The sequence below is a fragment of the Propithecus coquereli genome, unplaced genomic scaffold, assembly GCF_000956105.1.
Source record: "Propithecus coquereli isolate 6110/MARCELLA unplaced genomic scaffold, Pcoq_1.0 Scaffold193, whole genome shotgun sequence".
Classification (NCBI taxonomy): Eukaryota; Metazoa; Chordata; class Mammalia; order Primates; family Indriidae; genus Propithecus; species Propithecus coquereli.
This window is the reverse complement of record NW_012144190.1, coordinates 3,084,793-3,105,708: the sequence shown is the minus strand read 5'-3', so window position 1 is coordinate 3,105,708 and position 20,916 is coordinate 3,084,793. Positions and strand designations below refer to the sequence as shown.

General features: G+C 53.4%; 1 protein-coding gene across 3 annotated transcripts in view; it reads left to right on the top strand.

Moving 5' to 3' along the window:
* NUCB1 (nucleobindin 1) overlaps positions 1 to 20,916 on the top strand; it is a 22,745-nt gene extending 1,829 nt beyond the window's left edge. For 2 of the 3 annotated variants that reach the window (XM_012643078.1, XM_012643080.1), the window contains exons 3-12: positions 2,365 to 2,472; positions 5,060 to 5,192; positions 9,994 to 10,097; positions 14,593 to 14,778; positions 15,062 to 15,152; positions 18,380 to 18,438; positions 18,589 to 18,843; positions 19,160 to 19,330; positions 19,807 to 19,903; positions 20,013 to 20,916. In XM_012643078.1, coding sequence (XP_012498532.1) covers positions 2,365 to 2,472; positions 5,060 to 5,192; positions 9,994 to 10,097; positions 14,593 to 14,778; positions 15,062 to 15,152; positions 18,380 to 18,438; positions 18,589 to 18,843; positions 19,160 to 19,330; positions 19,807 to 19,903; positions 20,013 to 20,128 — 1,320 coding nt within the window. In that variant the 3' untranslated portion in view covers positions 20,129 to 20,916. The remainder of the gene's footprint in view (positions 1 to 2,364; positions 2,473 to 5,059; positions 5,193 to 9,993; positions 10,098 to 14,592; positions 14,779 to 15,061; positions 15,153 to 18,379; positions 18,439 to 18,588; positions 18,844 to 19,159; positions 19,331 to 19,806; positions 19,904 to 20,012) is intronic. The other variant, XM_012643081.1, reaches the window with a different exon arrangement.

The window sequence follows — 20,916 nt, the reverse complement described above, 5'->3', positions numbered from 1 at the left end:
GGAAGTTAGGCCTCTATTCTGTGAAATTGTTGCAGACATAGACAGGCACATTGAGACCCCTTTCCCTTCATTCATTCCACACATTTCTTGAGCATCTTCTACGAGCCAGGCACAGTGCTAGGTGCTGGGACACAGGCATGTGCAAGCCCCGTGCCCTCGCGGACTAGCCCAGCATGCTGGGAGATGGAAGACAAAGGGCAGGGCTCTATGAGAGTGAACACCAGAGGTGACAGCAGCCTGGGCAAAGGCCTCGTTTGGAGAGAGCAGATTGAGTTGAGGGACTTCACGGAGGCTGGTGTGGCTGGAGCAGAGAGAGAGGGGGAGGGGGTGGGAGATCATGGGGGATCTTGTGGGGCTTGGTAGAGAATGTATTCTATATTCCAAGGCTAATAAAAGGCACAGAAGATTATAAACATCAATAACAACAACAATCATACCATTCACAGCCCCTGCTAAGTACCAGGCACTGTGTTAAATATTTTAAAATGTTAATTCATCTAATCCTCACAATAGCCCTATGAGGTGGGTACTCATTAACCTTACTTTAAGGTTAATGAGTAAACTGAGGCACAGACAGGTTTAGCCACTTGCCCAAGAACTAGGGCTGCTAGATTTAGCAAATAAAAATGCAAGACATCCAGTTAAATTTGAATGTCAGATAACAGATAATTATTAGTATAACTGTACCCCACACAATATACTAAAAGTTATTTGTTGTTTGTCTGAAATCTAAATTTACTGGGTGTCTGGGAATTCCTACCAAAGTCACACAGCTAGTAAGTGCAGATTTGGGTTTCCAGTTCACTGTGCTTGGCTGAATAATGTCCCCAGATGTGTCCACATTCTAATCCTCGACCTGTGAAGTAATGCTGGGTTATCCAGGTGAGCCCAATATAATCACAAGGGTCTTTAGAAGAGGGAAGCAGAACAGTCAGAGAAGGAGACGTGACAGAAGAAACAAAGGTCAGAGCCAAGGTTTGCAGGTGGCCTCTAGAAGCTGGCAAGGCAAGGAAACAGATTCTCCTCTGGGGCCTCCAGAAGGAACACAGCCCTGCAGACCCATTTTGGACTTCTGACCTCTAGAATTCCAAGAGGATAAATTTGTGTTGCTTTAAGCCACTAAGTTTGTCATACTTTGTTATAGCAACAATAGGCAACTAACTAATACACCCGTAATGACATAGCTGGGTGATGCATGACAAGTAACATATCAACGATAAGGCTGCTGCCATTTATCAAGCACCGAATGTGTGCTGTTAACATATGTCATAATAGCTAGAGTAGGTTGAATATCTTCTATAGCAGTGGTACCCAACCTTTTTGGCACCAGGGACTGGTTTCATAATAGATAATTTTTCCATGGAAGGTAGAGGGGGGATAGTTTGGGGATATTCAAGCGTGTTACATTTATTGTACACTTTATTTCTATTATTAGTACATTGTCAACCTCTCTGCTAATGATAATCTGTATTTGCAACTGCTCCCCAGCGCTAGCATCACCGCCTCAGCTCCACCTCGGATCATCAGGCATTAGATTCTCATAAGGAGTGAGCAACCTAGATCCCTCGCATGTGCAGTTTACAGTAGGGCTCGCGCTCCTATGAGAATCTAATGCTGCCACTGATCTGACAGGAGGCGGGGCTCAGGCGGTGTTGCTAGCGATGGGAGTGGCTGTAAATACAGAACTGCCACTCGCCTCCTGCTGTGCAGCCCGCTTCGTAACAGTCCACGGGTGGGTAGGACCACAGTTCTATAGCCTTACCATTGTGCCAGGCAGTTTCTCTCATTCTTTTCACCCCAGCTCTGGGAGGTACAGAATATATTGCCCATTTTACAAATACGAAGAGCAAGTCCCAGGGAGAGCAAACTGCCACCCTGCCAGCTATGCGTGGCAGAGATAGGACCAGGAGGCCAGGGATTTTTGTCTGTCCTGTTCACTTGCTGTCTCCCCTTGAACAGGGCCTGGCATGTGATAGAGTCTCAGTAAATGCTCATTGAATGAGTGAATGAATGGATAGATGAATGAATGAAGGTATGTTTCACTGCTTCCCAACAAAATGTGTCCACTCTGTGGGTAGTGTTGGGCTGGGTGTTCACCCATATGATTTTCATTTCATTTTGGCTACAGATCTGGGCACAGGTGACAGCTGTGGCCCAGAGGGTCAGGTGATCTGTCTGAGGTTACACCACAGATGAACTTTGAACTGCAGTCTGCTGGCTCTGGAGCCTTTGTCCCTGTTCCAGGCGAGAGTCCCTGGGTCCATCAGCAGATGCCCAGGGAAGCAGGGCTGTTGTCCTGCCTGCAGGAGGGAGCTGGAGTTGGGGGGGAGGCTGGGGCTGCCATGTCCATCCTTGTCGCCCTAGGACACAGGCCTGTACTACCACCGGTACCTCCAGGAGGTCATCAACGTGCTGGAGACGGACGGGCACTTCCGGGAGAAGCTGCAGGCCGCCAACGCCGAGGACATTAAGGTATGGTTGGGGGGGTGGATGGGGGTTGGGGGGTGAAAGGCAGAGTTTGGGAAAGGACCGAGTTCCCCTGGGGGTGACGTGCCTCCAGCCCTGCCCGTGTTCGAGATCACCAAAGAGAGACTCAGGGAGATGTCGCTTTTGGGATCACGCAGCTGGGAAAGGATTTGGGAACCACAGAACTATGTGGTTGAGCACTTAGTCAGGCGGCAGGCTTCTGTTCTCGGCTCTTCCGCTTACCAGCCATGGGACCCAGCCAGGCTGAGCCTCAGTTTCCCCATTGGTAAAATGTGGGTCATAACCTGCCTTGTGGGCTCAGGTTTGGGTTATCCGAGGGAAGACATGGAAAGGGTTTCGAAGCGCATGGTGGCAGCCCTTAGTACGTGTTCCGTGAGGGTTGACCAAGGGAGTGCCTGGTGCGGTTCCTTCTTTTTTTCCTTTTTTCCTCCTCCTCGGACCTTACTACCCTGGTGCGGTTCCTTCTGCAGAGGAGGGATGCAAAACATGGCAGGCGCTGGCATCACCGCATCACTGTTGACTCTCATGTTCGGCCTCTAGAGGCACCATGGTTGTTCTCGTTTCACAGAGGAAGACACTGAGGCCCCGTGTCCTCCCTGTGTGTGCCCTTCCTGTGGCCCAGGTCTCACCCTGGCCCAGCTGAACCCAGAGCCCCAGCACCCTCCCCCCAGGCAGCATCCCCTCAGAAATGATGCAGGGAGTCCCCTTTGAGGGACGGGGCTGCCTGCCCAGGTCCCTGTCCCCAACGCCATTCTGGTGCACATTGGAACATCCCACCTGAAGGAGCCACTCGACGTGTGAGCCCCAAGTCCTCCAAACACCTCAGCCCAGGAGAGGCTCTGGGGTCTGGGACTGGACAGGAGGTGGCCTTGGTCCTGCTGGTCCTAGCATTCCAGCAGCTCCTGTCTGTCCCTGTCCACCCAGCCCCTGACGTTGGATGGGCAGAACCACTGAGCCCAGCCCCACCCATTGTCCAGGTGGTGAAACCGAGGCCCGGGAGGCCACCCAGCTTGCCCAAGGTCACATACCTTGGAAGTGACATCAGAAGCAGAGAGACGAGTTAGGCAGACAGGTTCTGGAGTGGGCAGTGTCAGGTTCCAATCTCCACTCCACCTTACACTGTCCCGGGCAAGTGGCCGCACTTCCCTGTGCCTTGGTTTCCCTCTCTGGAAACGGGCCAGCTAATAGGACAGTTTCCCTATTGTGAGGGTGGTCGTGCAGGCCAGCGATAGTCCGTACTTCATGTACTAGGCCTGGCCTGGCATAGGCCCATGATAAATGTCAGTTGTTGGTGGCAGTAATATCAGCCCCTGTTTTGAGGTCCAGAGCAGGAAAAGGGGGTGCTGGGTCACTCGGGGAAGTGGCGCCCAGGCCCCAGGACTCCCGCTTTGGGGAGACACGACACCAACTTGGTCATCAGGCTGGAAACTGGCCTCCTACGCTGTCTGAGGACACTGGGCAGGCGGCTTCTCTTCCTGGGCCTCGGTTGTTCATCTGTAAAATGAAGCTGTGAGCCAGATTCGAGGGTGGACTTAGTAGGTGCTTGACCGACTTGTTTTTATGATGACTGTCACTTCGGTCACCTCATCCTGCTGCCCCTGCACAGGCTGTGCCCCGCCACGGGCTGAGGAAAGGGACATGAGTCACGAGTGACTGCCAGCAAAGCAACCACTGAGATAGCAGGGGCTGCTAGGGAGGCCCCAGCAAGGGGCCCAGTCCAGACTGACCAGCGAGAGAGGGCTCCTGGGGACAGGGTGCCCTGGTGTCCCAAGTGGAGGTGTCTGTGCGGTGGAAGTTGAAGCGGGGGCGTTTCAGAGCTGTGTGCACAGCAAAGCACTCTAGTGCCTTCAGCTGTCTGCTGGTGGCTCCTTATGACTGACGTAAAGAGAGGGACACGGGGCTGGAGGATGGGTGGGTGGGTGCCCAGTCTCGCAGGGCCTTGGGTGCTGAGCTGAGGGACTCTGTCCTGGGGACGCTGGGGAGCCATGGGGACTGTGATCAGGAGAGGGGCAGAGTTGGCTCTGACTGGGAACAGCCATAATCCAAGGGGATGATAGAAATAGCTCAGAGCAGGCACTGTACTCGGTACCGTGTCGTACGCGTGTGCGTGTGCGTGTGTGTGAGAGTTGGAGGTGAGTGGGGTGTTGGGATTCTTCCCAAGGGAGATGCCATCTGCTTTGAGTTTTGAAGGGCAGTGAGGATCTGGTTATGCTTGAAAGAGGTAGCTGGAGAGCATCTCAGGCAGGGGCAACAGGCTGTGCAAAGGCCCTGAGGTAGAAAACAGGAGCTTGTACCCAGTTAGCATTGCTGGAACCAAACGTGTGATTCGATGAGTGATGGGTGATGGGGCTGCCGAGGTGGGCAGGACCTCGGATGCCAGGCTAAGGGTCTGAGACTGTCCTTCCTGGGGGATCTGGGGAGCCAGTGGAGCTGTAGGCAGAGGAGAAGCAGTGTAAGACTGGGGTTATCAGAAAGCTTGTAGAAGGTGCTAGAGAAGACAGCACAAGATAAGGCCACCTAGCATGCCTCCTCCTAGCCCCCAGCCTGACCAGTGTCTCCTCTGTCTTGGCAGAGCGGGAAGTTGAGCCGAGAGCTGGACTTCGTCAGCCACCATGTCCGCACCAAGCTGGACGAGCTCAAGCGACAAGAGGTGTCGCGGTTGCGGATGCTGCTCAAGGCCAAAATGGACGCCGAGCAGGAGCCCAGTGAGCAGGGGTGGGGCGGGGTGGGGCAGGGTGGGACGAGGCCAGGTGGCCTCACTCTTGGCCTCCGTGTGGTTTTGTGTTGGGCCTCACTCTCCCCACTGTGTGACACGCATGGTGTATTCTTCCTAGCACAATTTAGTGCGAACACTACTCTGTCTGTATTCTGTTTCCCTTTGTTATTTTTAAGAATCATGGTTATTTAAAATTTTGATAGCACCTTCAACTTATGGAAAAGTGGCAAGAGCAGTTTGTATCCCAAATACCCTTTACCCGGGTTCTCCAGCTGTTAACATTGCTGTATTTGCTGTGTCATTCACATCTGAGAAGTCATTGCAGACACCACGTTCCCTGACCCCTTCGTAGTCCAGTGTGGTTTTCCTGAGAACAGCAACATACTCTTGCATAACCATAGCACAGTCATCGAAATCAGGAAGTTTCTCAGATTGCACCGTATTTTTCCTTGTGTAGCTGTCTCCCCCCTCCCCCCCACCCCCGGTTAGAATGATTCTAATTTCTTAGCATTTGTATCTGAGACTATATTTTATTAGCACCATGCTCTAACCAACTGAGCTAACTGGCCACTTTGAGACTATATTTTATAGTCTAATGATTAAAAAAAAGTTGTTTTTTTGAAAATGTGCCTGGAAAGAGAGAGATTCGGGCAGATTTCAATTCCAAGACCCCCCCTCCACACACACACCATTTCTGTTCCCCAGCTTCTATCTTGTTCCTAGATATGGTTTGTTGATGTGTGTGTTTGGACCATGCTATTTCTTTTAAGTACCTTTACTGAAATGTAATTCAGGCCAGGCGCGGTGGCTCATGCCTGTAATCCTAGCACTCTGAGAGGCCAAGGCAGGAGGATCATTTGAGCTCAGGAGTTCGAGATCAGCCTGAGCAAGAGCGAGACCCCATCTCTACTAAAAGAAAAATAGAAAGAAATTAGCTGGAAAACTAAAAAAATATATAGAAAAAATTAGCCGGGCATGGTGGTGCATGCCTGTAGTCCCAGCTACTCGGGAGGCTGAGGCAGGAGGATCGCTTGAGCCCAGGAGTTTGAGGTTCCTGTGAGCTAGGCTGATGCCACGGCACTCTAGCCCGGGCAACAGAGTAAGACCCTGTCTCAAAAAAAAAAAATGTAATTCACTTACCATACAATTCACTCATTTGAAGTATACAATTCAGTGGTTTTTAGCATATTCACATGTGCAATCATCACCAAAGTCAATTTTAGAACATTTGATCACCCCCAAAAGAAACCTGCACCCTTAACTACCACCTTGTACTCCCCCTCTCCCCAGCCCCCGACAACCATTTATCTACTTCCCGTCTCTGTGGAGTTGCCTGTCCTGGATGTTTCATGTAAATGAACCCCTGCACCATGTGGCCTTAGCGACGTGCTTCCCCGGTCCCTCCGTGCCGTGGCATGTGTCTGCGCTTCGTTCCTTTTTGTGGCTGAGTAGTGCTCCATTGAGTGGCTGTGCCTCATGTGGTTTATCCATCAGCTGATGGACACTTGAGTTGTTTGCACCTGTTAGCTGCTATGAACCATGCTATTTTAACTATTGTAGTAGCTTTGCGGTACGTTCTAGTATCTTCCAGGGCAGGTCTTGTCCCAGAGCTAAGTGTAAGAATGTGCCTCATTTCTTGAGATTGGCCCACAGCTTCTCCCTTAATCTCCTGACACCCCGTGAGGCTCCCGTGTTACAGATGGGGAGTGTGAGCACCAAGGCACCAGGCTGAGGCGGAACAGGAGGGCTGGCCTTTGTTTTCTGTCTGTCTGACTCCATTTACCCATTGACCAGACAAGTGTGAAGTCTAACTGTGTGCTGGGCGCTGGGCTGGGCACTGGGTTTCTGTTTGTTGTTGTTTTTTTTTTTTTTTTGAGACAGAGTCTCACTCTGTCGACATCAGCCTAGCTCACAGCAACCTCAAACTCCTGGGCTCAAGCGATCCTCCTGCCTCAGCCTCCCTAGTAGCTGGGACTACAGGCACACACCACCATGCCCAGCTAATTTTTACTATTTTTAGTAAAGATGAGATCTCACTCTTGCTCAGGCTGGTCTCAAACTCCTGACCTCAAGTGATCCTCCTGCCTTGATCCCCCCGCCTCAGCCTCCCAGAGTGCTAGGATTACAGGTGTGAGCCACCGCTCCCAGCCGGGGGCGCTGGGTTTATAAGGCGAGCAGACAGGCGTGGTCTCGGACCTTCTGCCACAGGAGGTCATGCCTTCTGTGCCACACCGTTTCCATGATTACAGTTTGAATCTCTGGTACCTGAGATGTTTTCTCATCACTAAGAAGAAAAATCTGTCCTGTTTATTGGCTGCTGTTCGGTACCAGGCATCGTGGTTGTGCTGTGCCCTTCACTTCTCCCCTTAACGACTCAAAATGCATCCAGAATCTGACCATGTCTTCCTTCCATTGCTGCCACCCAGGTCCGGGTGCCATTACGCTGCCTGGGCTCCGGCCTCTACCTCTCTCCCTTTGGTCTAATTCCCACACAGCAGCCAGTGGGAACCGGCCGATGTCGGTGTTAGTTTCCTATGCTGTTGTAACAAAGTGCCACAAACATAGTGTCTCGGTCCCTTCGGGCTGCTATAACACAGTCCCCTAGATTGGGTGATTTGGAAACAGCAAAAATTTATTTCTCATAGTGCTGGAGGCTGGGAAGTGTAAGATCAAGGCGCCAGCAGATCTGGTGTCTGGTGAGGGCCTATTCCTCACGGGTGGTGCCTTCTGTGTGCCCTCACGTGGCGGAAGGGGTGAACAAGCTCCCTCGGCGTCTTGTGTGAGGGCACTGATCTCATAAGGGCGCCCCCCTCATGACCTGATCACCCCCACAGGCCCACCTCCTAACACCATCACCCTGGGGCTTAAGTTTCAACACACGAGTCTTGCAGGGACTCCAGCATTCAGACTGCAGCACTTGGTGACTTCAAACAGCACGCATTCACTGTCTTCCGGCTCTGGAGGTCAGAAGTCCGAAATCGGTTTCTCTGGGCCAAAATCAAGGTGTGGTCCGGGCTGCGTGCCCGCTGGAGGCTCGGGAGAACCTGTCCTGTGCCTTCTTGGGCTTCCACGGCCACGTTCCTTGGCTGAGGGCCACTTCCTCCATGTTGAAGGTCAGCAGTGTGGCATTTTCTTTAGTCATCACATTGCCGCCTTCTACCATGGCCACATCTCTGTCTGCCTCCCTAAGGATCCTTGCGATGACATTTAGGGCCCCCATAATCCAGGATCATCTCCCCATTTCAAGATCCTTCAGTTGATCACATCTGCCAAGAGCCTTTTGCCTTGGAAGGTCACGCATTCACAGGTTCCAGGGATCAGGACATGCGTGTCTTTTGGGGGACCGGTATTCAGCCTGCCACAACACCCAGTTTAAGCCCTGTCCCTCTGCTCAGAACCCGCCTGTGTCTCCCCAGCGCCCTCTGGCGCCAGTCCATTACCCTCACTGCTGCTTGGCAGCCTGGCTGGCCTCCGCCACGCCCACCCACCCCTCCCTTCTCGTGTGTGCCGCTTGCCCGGCCCTGGGCGTCCGCATTTTAGAGATCGCCGGAGTGCGACGTGGCTCCTCACCACAGGACCCTGCCCGTCTGCTCCCCTCTGCCTGTGACGTTCTTTCTCTTTGCATGGCTGGCCAAGCTTCTGTCTCAGCTCAGACGTCACCTCCTCAGAGAGGCCTGCCCTGGCCGTTCCGCGTGAAGGAGCGTCTGTTTGTGTGTGTCCTTTGTGGTCCTGGGTGCATCCCTGGGTTGCCTGTTTTCTGTGTCTCTAGACCAGTTGCTTCAGGGGGCCAGTATCTGTCGCCATCTAGTTCCTGCTGTGTCCACAGTGCCGGGCACAGGGTCAGCCTGGAGCAGGGGCTCGGCACGCGTCCACCACGTGAATGACGAATGTGAGAGTCCATCTGTGCCTGTCTCCCGAGCGCCTGCCCCTCCTCTGGGCTCAGCCAGGCCCAGAGTTGCCTCTGCTGTCACATAGGTCACCTGAACTCCAGCTGCGTGTGTGTGTGTCTTTCTCTCTACCTGACCAGGGGCCACCGGCGGCCCAGGCCAGGTCTGAGTCACTGTGGGTCCCAGCACCACTCAGCACAGGCCCGTACCCCGGAGGCCTCAGGAAACCTGTGTTCCGCAAATGACAGGATATTGGCAGGGCGCGTCCTCTGCCTTTCCTCCCGGAACCTACCCCTTCCTGATTTCTTGGAAACTGCCATCCGAGGGGGGTTACTTTCGTTTGCTAGGGCTTCTGTAACAAAGTACCACAGGCCGGGTGGCTTAAACAGCAGAAATTTGGGGACATGCAGTTCAGCCCCAACAGTGGGGGAGTATCTCGTGCTCCAGAGTCCAAGGCTGGTTCTAATCCTTGCTCTGCTCCTTCTTAGCTGATGACTGAGACAAGTTATGTCCCCTCAGTGGGCCTCGGTTTTCACATCCATAAAATGGGGATATCATAGTATCCACGTTGTCAGATCTTTGTGAAAAGCAAATGAATTAATATCGTTAAAGTGTTTAGAGCAGGGCCTGGCATATAGTAAGCACTCAGCACATGTTAATTACTATTAATTAATATAATAATAATTAATTGCTATGGTGGTTATTATGATTATTTTAAGCATCAGTGGTGGGATCACCTCCTCCAAGAAACCCTCCCTGATTGCCCCAGGCTCTGTCAGGCTGTCCTCTGGGCTTCCCCAGTGCCCTCTGTGACTCCTTTAGAGCACAGGTGGCCCAAGATGGGGATTTTGAAAGAAAGAACATTCCATGCATTGTTTTGTCTGACTCTTCCCTCTCCTCCAGATGTGCAGGTGGATCACCTGAATCTCCTGAAACAGTTTGAACACCTGGACCCTCAGAATCAGCACACATTCGAGGCCCGAGACCTGGAGCTGCTGATCCAGACGGTAACGGAAGGGGGCGCGGAGGCAGAGGCTTGAGGGAGGCTTTGCAGACCGGGAGAAGGGATCAGAGTGGCCCCTGCCTGGTGGTGGTCTCTGCGGTTGGAGGCTGGCAGGGGCTGGCTGGTTTCTAGCAGCCTTCCCCAGAGTCTCTGCGGGAAAGCGAGAGGTATAGACAGGACAGGCTTTGGCTCCACTCAGACCTAGTTCGAGTCCCTCCCTGGCTTATGGGTGGGGTGGTGGGGAGGTCCCCTCTGTGTCCTCTTGGTGGGCCAGATAATGGCTCCCAAAGATATCCACATCCTAATCCTGGAACCTGTGAATATGTTCCCTGACGTGGCCAAAGGGACTTTGCAAGGTGTGATTAAATTCAGGGTCTTCAGCTGGGCAGGCGATCCTGGGGGAGCCCCAAGGACGCAGAGGGAGGTTTGATGGTAGAAACAGAAGGCAGTGTGACAGCTGAAGCCAGATGCCACGACACTGGCTCTGAAAGTGGGGGAAGGGGCCACGAGCCACAGAACTCAGCTCTAGAAGCTGGAGAAGGTAAGGATAGGGATTCTCCCCTGGTCTCTGGAGGGAGGGAACATTTTCCTGCCAACACTTTGATTTCAAGCCAGTGAAACTAATTTCCGTCTGGCCTCTGTAACCTAAGATGATAAACTTGTGTTGCTTTCAAGCATTAGTTTGTGGGAATTTGTCACAGTGGCAGCAGAGCCCCGCCTCATGGGGCACGCCCTGCCCATGGCCCTTCCACAACTCCCGGGCCCTGCAGATGCCACCGGCCCCGCCTGGCTGGGCCCTGCTTTTGTGGCTCCACCAGAGCTCCATCTAGTGGCCATGACAGTAATAGCACAGCCATTTCATTGAGTACAAGCCTGGTTCTCAGTCCCAGACAAATGTTTCTGCAGCTTATTTCTAGAACATTCCAGAAACTGTCGGTTTCTCTCCAGCTCCCATCCTCTCTCATAGGCGCCTCCTCATTGGGACCCCTGCATCTGCCTCCACCGTCTGTGGCAGGATTCCTCAACTCGGCACTCTTGACGCTTGCTTGGGGCTGGATGGTTCTCTGTCCCGGGGCCGCCTTGTGCGTTGTATAAGGTTCAGCAGCGTCCCTGGCCTCCGCCCACTAAGTGCCATAGACCTCCCCAAGTTGTGCCCATCAGAAATGTCTTCGGACATTGACGACTGTCCCCTGGGACGCAATCGCCAGGTGGATGGTCTGCTCCACTGTGTGTTCCCCGGTTGCTGCTGTAACAAATAAACAACAGGAATTTATTCTCGCACAGTTCTGGAGGTCAGAAGTCCAAAATGAGGCTCACTAGGCCCAAACCAAGGCTTTGGCAGGCCCATGCTGCCTCCGGAGGCTCTAGGGAAAATTCCATTCGTGGCCTCTTCCAGCATCCCTGGGCTGGCGGCCGCTTCACTTGTCTTCAAGGCCAGCATCTTCCAGTCGCCGTCTGTCTGTCTTCACTTGGCCTCTCCTCTGTGTGTGTTGAGCCTCCCTCTGTCCCCCTCTTGCGAGGATGCATGTGATGGCATTTAGGGCCGACACAGGTAGTCCAGGATGATCTCCCCACCGCAGTCTCTGAACTTAGTCGCACCTGCAGGTGCCCTTTTTCCATATAAGGTAACATAGTCACAGACTCTGGTGATTAGGACGTTGACCTCTTTTGGGGGCCATCTTGCAGCCCATGACACTGGGCTATAATCAGGACGTCAACAGGGCTGCGTTCTTTCTGGAGCCTCTCGGAGTCCATTTCCTTGCCTTTTCCGGCTTCTAGAAGCTGCCTGCATCCCTTGGCCGGTGGCCTCTTCCTCCATCTTCAGAGGTGGCACCATAGCATCTCTTTGGCTGTTCTGCAGCCTCATCTCCCGCTGACTCTCCTCCTCCCCGGCTTCCTTCTTCTGCCTTTAAGGGCGCCCCTGGGAGATCCAGGCTACTCGCCCTTCAGGTCAGCTAATTACCACCTTAATTCCTCTTCGCCGTGTAACATCACATACCCCCAGGTGTCGAGGATTAGGACGTGGACATCTTTGGGGGGACATTACTCTGCCTATCACATCAGCCAGAGGAATCCTGTTAGATCTCCTTAGGTCCCATCTCTCCTCTGCTCTGAACCCCTCCACCACTCCTGTCGCCCAGATGGCGCCACTGGAGCTCCAGGCCCCATACTGTTTCCCCTTCTGGCTCTGCCCTCGCCTCCTGCCCTCTGCCCTCCACTCACTCTGCTCTAGCCACTCTGGCCTCCTCACAGTTCCTCACACACACACCAGGCCTGTGCCCGCCTCAGGGCCTTGGCCCTTGCTCTGCCCTCTGCCTGGTGCACTTTGCGTCAAGACACCCGTAGAGCTCCCTCCCTCCTCACCTCCTTCTGGTCATTGCCGAAGCATCCTCCTCTCAGTGAGGCCTTCCCTGAGCCCCCTTCTGAAAATTTCATCCACACCCCCACCTCCATGCCCAGTTCCTCTTTCCTTCTGTGTCTTCTTCCCGCTTATCACCATATATCCTACTATGTGTTTTGCTAATTTACTTTCTATGTTTTGTTTTGTTGGAGATAAAGCCTCACTTTTTTGCCCAGGCTAAAGTGCAGTGGTGTCAGCCTAGCTCACTGCAACCTCACACTCCTGGGCTCAAGCGATCCTTTTGCCTCAGCCTCCTGAGTAGCTGGCACTATAGGCACATGCCCCTGCACTGGCTAATTTTTCTTTTTTTGTAGAGATGGGGGTCTCGCTTTTGCTCGGGCTGGTCTTGAACTCCTGACTTCAGGTGATCCTCTCACCTCAGTCTCCCAAAGTGCTAGGATTACAGATGTGAGCCACCATGCCCAGCTAATTTATTTCCCTGCCTCTCCCTACCAGCTCCATGAGCGCAGGGATGTTTGTCTATTTTGTTCTCTGTTGTGTCCCTAGCATCTAGGACAGGGCCTGGCACACCGTAGGTGCTCAATAAATGTTTATTAAATGAGTAAATGAACAAATCTCATTGAGTCCCAAAACCACTCTACGAAATAGCATATTAGTTTCCCAGGGCTGCTGCAACAAAGTACAGGTTGAGTGTCCCTTATTTGCTTGGGGGCAGAAGTGTTCCGGATTTCAGATTTTTTCAGATTTTGGAGTATTTGCAGAATTCTGGTTGAGCATCCCTAATCCAAAACCCAAAATCCAAAATGCTCCAATAGCATTCCCTTTGAGTGTCACGCTGGTGCTCAGAAAGTTTTGGATTTTGGATCATTTTGGATTTTGGGGTTTCAGGTTGGGGATATGCAACCAGTAGCGCACACTTGGTGGCTTAAAACAACAGAAATTTATTGTCTCACAGTTCTGAAGTCAAAGTTCAACATCAGGATGTTGGCAGGGTGAGCTCCTTCTGAAGGCTGTGAGGGAGAATCTGTCCCTGTGTAGCCTGACCTGTAGATTTGTCTCACAGTCCCTGCCTCTGTCTGTTATCACATGGCGTTTGCCCTGTGTGTCTCTGTGTCTTCTCTGTGGTCCTCTTACAGAGATACCCAAAGATGTCATGAGATTTAGGGCCCAACCCCAATCCAGTAGGACATCATCTTAACTAATTACATCTGCAGACACCCTAGTTCCAAATAAGGTCATATTCTGAGAGTCCGGGTGGACAGGAATTTTGAGGGGGGACACGATTCAATACAGTATGGTATTGTCATCTCCATTTTATAGAGGCAGAAACTGAGGCACAGAGAGGCTGAGTAACTTGGCCAAGATCACACAGCTAATAAGATTTGAGCACGTGGCAGAGCCTGATTTGAACCCTGGGCAGAAAAATTAGAGACCTCCTGTTCTTGACTACCTGGCTGTACTGCTTTCCATATTGAGTTCACCATGTGTGTTCCTTATTTACTTATTCCCTCAAGATCTTGAGATTGTGGAGGACTTGAAAGAGGTGGGTTCAAGTTGCTATTATGTGATTGTCATAATCCTTTTTTTTTTTTTTTTTTTTTGAGACAGAGTCTTGCTTTGTTGTCCGGGCTAGAGTGCTGTGGCGTCAGCGTAGCTCACAGCAACCTCGAACTCCTGGGCTCAAGCGATCCATTTGCCTCAGCCTCCCGCGTAGCTGGGACTACAGGCATGTGCCACCATGCCCGGCTAATTTTTTCTATATATATATTTTTTTAGTTGTCCAGATCATTTCTTTCTATTTTTTAGGAGAGGCGGGGTCTCGCTATTGCTCAGGCTGGTCTCGAGCTCCTGACCTTTGAGCGATCCACCTGCCTCGGTCTCCCAGAGTGCTAGGATTACAGGCGTGAGCCACCGCGCCTGGCCCGTCATAATCCTTTTTGAACAAGGAGAAGAAGGTGTGTTATGGGGCAGGAGCTGTCACAGGGACCAAGAAAGCAATACCAAGACATGAGACTTAGGACAGGGGAGGCTGGGGCTTCCCCTGGCCAGGGTCAGGGCGAAGGGCCCACCATTTGGATACTGGAATTAGGGGCTGGGCATCGGGGTGAGAAGAGAATGACTTTCTGCCTTTCCCCAGGCCACCCGGGACCTCGCCCAGTATGACGCAGCCCATCACGAAGAGTTCAAACGCTACGAGATGCTCAAGGAACATGAGAGACGACGTTACCTGGAGTCACTGGGAGAGGAGCAGCGAAAGGAGGCAGAGAGGAAGCTGGAAGAGCAACAGCGCCGGCACCGAGAGCACCCTAAAGTCAACGTGCCTGTAAGGACCCCCATTTGTGCCCACCCACTCCCTGCCATGCGTGTCTAGCTTTCTAAGCACAAGACTAGAAAGCAGTTGAAGAACTTCAACTCCCAGGAGCCCCTGAGACAAAAAGTCCCTGTTACAGTACTGAGCTGCCCCAGGGCCTGCTGGGAGTTGTAGTTTTCTCAGTTTTCTTTCTTCAGGGGAATGATATTTGTTGGATGGGGGTAAACGGTTCTCTGGCTTTATCCCGTGGCATTCAGACTTCTTGCTCATGAGCTCCTGACTCTCCTTTCCACAGGGCAGCCAAGCCCAGTTGAAGGAGGTGTGGGAGGAGCTAGATGGATTGGACCCCAACAGGTTTAACCCCAAGACCTTCTTCATACTGCATGGTAAGGTGGGGAGGGAGTCCCAGACCCTGAGGCTCTGACCTGTCTGGGGGCTGAATGCTAAGAGGGATCTCCCCACCCCAGTGGGGCTGAGTCAAGCCCAGGAGACTTGAGCCCATCTCCCCTGGCTGACCAGGAGGCCCTGCCCCTCCCTGTTGCTAGAGCTGGGATCTTCCATGGAAGGGCTGGGCCTCTTTTCAGCATATACCAGACCTCTGGATTCTACGGACCAGCTAATGTCCACTAACAGAGCTAACCAGGCCTGGCTAGGCCTGGGCTTCCCTCCCGAGCAGCCCAGAAGCCCTGGTCCCCTCTGGGGGCCCTGTCGCTAAGGGTGGGTTGCCCCCTAGTAACCAGGCCTCCAGAGGCCCAGAAGCCCCTTCTCTGTGGTGGATCAGACACACATCCCCCTTCAATCCCTCCCCGTCTGGGAGTGTGATCTGGGGTTGCCAGGCCCCCTCAGGTATGCCCAGGACCCTGACCCAGAAGCTACAGCCTATCAGCAGAGCTTAGCAAGCCTGATTCATTTATTCTGCAAGTGTTTACTAAAGCCTCTCTGAGGACCAAGCTTTGTCAGGACCCTGTGGATACAATCATGAACAAAACAAAGTTCCTCCCCTCAGAGCCAGCAATGAAGCAAACAGACCCTACTATGTTTTAGTGACTCTAGGGGACCATCGTGCGTGAGACATACTAGTATTTTACATAAGCTGCTCTTAATAATGAATGTGACACACCGTCGATGATAAGGCGCATCTCAATGTCAGGGATGATCAAATACAGAAAAGAAGAAAAGTACATCTTAGAATCAATGAAGAAGGTTCTGTAGGGTCTCAGGTAGTGATATGTACCATGGAAAAGAAGACAGCAGATTAAAGGGCTAGAGAAGCAGTTTCAGGTGGCACGATCAGGAAAGGTTTTGCTGTTCAAATAGAGCGTTGTGCACTGACGGGAACGTTCTGCGTGTGTCATCCTGTCCAGCGGCCACCAGCCCCACCAGCTATTAAGCACTGGAAATGTGGTTCGTGTGACTGAGGAAAGGAATTTTTAAATAATTTTTAGTTTGGATGAATGAAATTTTTTATTTTAAGAGGTTTTTATTTATGCTAAAACGCACACAACCTAAAATTTACCATCTTAAGCTTTTATGTGTGTGTGCACACGTGTGACAGGGTCTTGCTCTGTTGCCCAGGCTGGTCTTGAACTCCTGGGCTCAAGTGATCCTCTTGCCTCAGCCTTCCATGTAGCTGGGGTCATAGGTGTGTGCCTCGAAGTCCAGCTTTAATCGTTTTTATCAGTTCTGTAGTGTTAAGTATATTTACATTGTTGTGCAATCCGTCCCCAAACGCTTCCCATCTTGCACAACTGAAACTCCATATCTGTTAAACAGTCCCCATCTCCCCCTCCTCCCAGCCTTTGGCAACCACCATTCTATTTTCTGTCTCTATGATTTTGACTAGTCTAGGTATCTCATATGAGTGGAATCATACAGTATTTTTTTTTTTTTTTGTGACTGGCTTGTTTCACTTAGTGTAATGTTGGGGAATGGAATTTTTCATTACATTTGATATTAATTTTGATTTCTGTTGCCCCCGTGGCTGGTGGCTGCTGCATTGGACAGCACAGCTCTAGAGAAAGGGTGTTTGAACAGAGACCTCAGTGAGGTAAGGGACTCAGCCCTGCAGATATTTGGGATAATACGTTCTAGATGGAGGAAAGGACCAGCACACACAGGGAAGAGTGAACTTGGCGGGTTTCCAGGGTTGCTAGAACAGAATGCACGAGGAAAAGAGTGACAGCAGAGACGGCTGGGGAGGTGGCAGCAGCCACTCAGGGCCTGGGAGCTAGCAGAAGGGATGTGGACTTTATTCTGTCTGTGACGGAACACCACAAAACGGTTTTGAGCAGATGACTGACACCATTTGCCTTAAGGGTTGGCAGAATCCATCTGGGTGCTGTGTTCAGGGCAGACTGTAGGGGCAAGGGCCAAAGCCAGGAGCCTACTGAGAAAGTGACAGATGTTGGTGGCTTGAGCACGGGAAATAGGGACAAGTGGTTGGATTCTGGAATCATCTTGAAGGTCAAACTGGTAGGACTTGCAGAAGGATTGGACAAGGGTTATAAAGGAATGAGAGGGTCACGTGTCACTCCAAGGCATTTGGCCCAAGCAACTAGAAGGACGGATTTACCTTCTACTAAGATGGGAGGATCACGTGTGGCAGGGAAGATAGGGAGCTGGGCCTGGTCCTGTTAAGTTAGAGATGTCTTGTCAGACACCGTGGGGACTGAGCCAGAGTGGACAGTTGGATATTTGGACGTTGAGGCCGAGGAACCGGAGAAGCCCATCTGGGGAGGTGCTGGCCGATAGAACTCTCTGTGATGATGAAAAATGTCCCATACCTGCGCTGACAGTATGATAGCCACTCTCAAGTGGGACTAATAAACTGAAATTTAAATTTTATTTATTCTTAATCAACTTAAATTTAAACAGCCCATATGGCTAGTGGCTACCATATTGGACAGTGCGGATCCCAAGCGTTAGATAGAGGGGCGCCCCCAGGCCTGAGCCCTGGGGCATACCAGCATGGTGAGGTCAGGAAGAGGACAGAGCTGGCAGAGGAGACTGCGGGGCAGCCAGAGAGGACAGAATACAAAGTGACGTCCTGGAAGCCCAGGGTGGGAAGTCAAGTAAGATGCAGGGTGAAAATTACCATTGGGTTTGCAAGAGGAGGGTTTCTGGCCACCTCGGTAGGAGCAAAGTTGGTGCTGATCTGAGTGAGCAGAGGAGGGAGGGGGTGGATGTGGGGACAGTGAGTACGGCCCACAGAGCTCGGGGCCCTGCAGCTGGGAGAGCTGGGTGGGCAGGAGAGGGCCCCCCGGCAGCTGGAGTCGGCCCTGGCCTGGCTCTCCGGGAGGCAGAGGTCCCTGACACCCCAGCCCAGAGCACAGGCTGCTAGGGACAGAGAATTGTCCTTCGTGACAGCGGGCCCAAGCATGTCCTAGTGAAGCCCGAATTTCCTCTATTCCATTCCCAGGACCCTGCATACCAGGGAACAGGCTGCCCCAGCGGCGGGCCTAGTGGGTGCTGAAGCCTGGGGGCCACCAGGCCACCACCAGAGACCCATAGTTACCTGTCGCTTATTAGACCCCACCCCACATCAGCCCCAAATTCCTTCACCAGGGACATCACCCACCCTGTCCTCAGTCCCTTGTTGTCTCCTTCCCCTCAGATATCAACAGTGACGGCGTCCTGGACGAGCAGGAGCTAGAGGCCCTCTTCACCAAGGAGGTGAGCATCTCGGGAGCCTCGAGCACAAGGGGACCCCCAGAGCAGCCACACGTCCCCTCAGGGATCCTAGCATCCTGAAGTCCCCCTGGATGGGAGTTGGAGTTGGTCGCCCCGGACCTCTCAGTGCCCCCGCCTCTGCTTGCCTTGCAGCTGGAGAAGGTGTACGACCCCAAGAATGAGGAGGACGACATGCGGGAGATGGAGGAGGAGCGGCTGCGCATGCGCGAGCACGTGATGAAGAATGTGAGGCGGGGGCCCGGGTGGGCGGGGGAGGGGCCTGGCTCTGTCGCTTACCCTCGTCTGGCTCCCCAGGTGGACACCAACCAGGACCGCCTCGTGACCCTCGAGGAATTCCTCGCGTCCACTCAGAGGAAGGAGTTTGGGGACGCTGGCGAGGGCTGGGAGGTGAGGTCACAGGGGCTCCTCAGGGCGCTGCGTGCATCGCTCCCAGCCCTGACCTTGGTTTCAAAGTCTCTGGCCGCGTCTCTGTCTCTGGGTCTCTGGCTACCCCCCAAGTCTCTAGCCCCGTCTCTCTGAGACTCTGTGCCCTGCTCTCTGGCTCTCTGTTCTCCCCGTCTCTAGGTCTCTGTCCCACTCCCCACTCAGGTCTCTCCGCCCACACACGGCCCCAGCCTCCCGTAACCCTCCTGGCAGAGCCCTCTCCGACGTGGGTGGCCACGCTGAGTGACTCCGCCAATGGCCCCTGTCCCCGCCCCTGCAGACCGTGGAGATGCACCCTGCCTACACCGAGGAGGAGCTGCGGCGTTTCGAGGAGGAGCTGGCTGCCCGGGAGGCCGAGCTGAACGCCAAGGCCCAGCGCCTCAGCCAGGAGACAGAGGCTCTAGGGCGCTCCCAGGGCCGCCTGGAGGCCCAGAAGAGAGAGCTGCAGCAGGTGGGGCAGCTGGGTCCATCCTCTAAGTCTCTGGTGGCCCTTGTCCTCGTCCACATGAGTGTCCAGAGGCTGGGAAGGCTGCGGCTGCCTGTTAATCATGGGTAGATCCTCAGGTGGCCGCCGCCATCTTGAGTAAGGGCAGATGTTTTCCCATCCCTGACAGCTTTGCGGCTGCCATGTTGGGTAAGGGCAGTGGGGTCGTAAGTGGGAGCAGGGTCAAGGGTAGACTCATCTAGGGTCCAATGAGGGCTTCCCTGTCCCAGGGCAGGACCTAAGCGATGATGGGAGGGAGAGGTGGATCCTCAACTATTACTAAGCCGAGCTCTTAACAAGAGAAAAACTAAGGCCCGTAAGGAACGGATTGGCCCATGACCACTTAGCAGGTTGCTGTGGAATCTCAGTTTGGGGGTGAGACCTGAGCATCTTGGAACACCAGTGTCATACCCTCCTGTCTGTGCCATCCCCACCTCCTGCAGGCTGTTCTGCACATGGAGCAGAGGAAACAACAGCAGCAGGGCCCGAATGCCCCCGCCTCCAACCCTGAGGGACAGCTCAAGTTCCACCCAGACACAGGTGCTGGCTCCTGGGCCCAGGAAGGAGGGGCTGGGGGCCCAGAACCCCTGGGTCTGAGGGAGGAGGGGCTGGGGCATCTAGTGCCACCATTCCCTCCCCCCCTTTCCAGACGATGCGCCTGTCCCAGCTCCAGCAGGTGACCAGAAGGATGTGGATGCCTCAGAAAAGAAGGTTCCTGAACAGCAGCCCCCTGTGGTGCCGCAGCTGGATTCCCAGCAACTGTGACCCTTCAGGGACCCCCAGCCCTCCAGGTTCCTACCCAGGCAGCTGATGGGAGCCGAATGAAGTGTCACAATCAGCCTTTCCTGGGGCCAGCAACATTTGTGGCCTCCTGTGGGCAGGGGGACAGGGTAGCATTTGACACATTGCTGCCAGGCCCCGTATCTGCCTGTCTCAGCTTTCATAGCCTCCAGGTCTGTGGTCAGTTCCTTCTGCCCCCTCCCAGGGGCCTGCCCTCTCTTGCATTTGAATCAGCTTAATTTAGGGAAGCTCCCTCGCTCCCTCCCGAGAGGATCCTGCCTTCCTAGCCGGCTGGGCCTCAGCTGCCCAGGTCTCAGCCACTCCAGCTGTCTGTATCCTCACAGTGGCTGGAACCCTGCCTGCTGCTCTGGGCCCAGCTTCTGTTGATTTATGGGATTTGGGATGGTCCCTTGAGACCTTCTGCTACCTTTTGCAAGACCAGCAATGCCTCAAAGACAGTGTCTTCTGCACAGCTGGTGCTGAGGGCCAGGGCATCGTCAGCGTAGCTGTCACCTCCCACTCCAGGAGCCTGGGTCTCCCTGAGCCCCTGGCTTCCCAGCACCTCGTCACCAGCTCCTCCCTGACCTCTTGGTCCCCAGCTCCCTCCCCTTGCAGAAGGGTCCCAGAGCTGACCCTGCTACCCAGGACTAGGTCCCGGCCCTCAGCTTCATGTGGGAGGCCCTGAAGGGTGGCCTCGCCACCTTTCTAGCCTCATCTCACACTGCTCCATGTCCTGCTCTGTGCTCTGGTTCCATCTGAATACACTTTCTGGA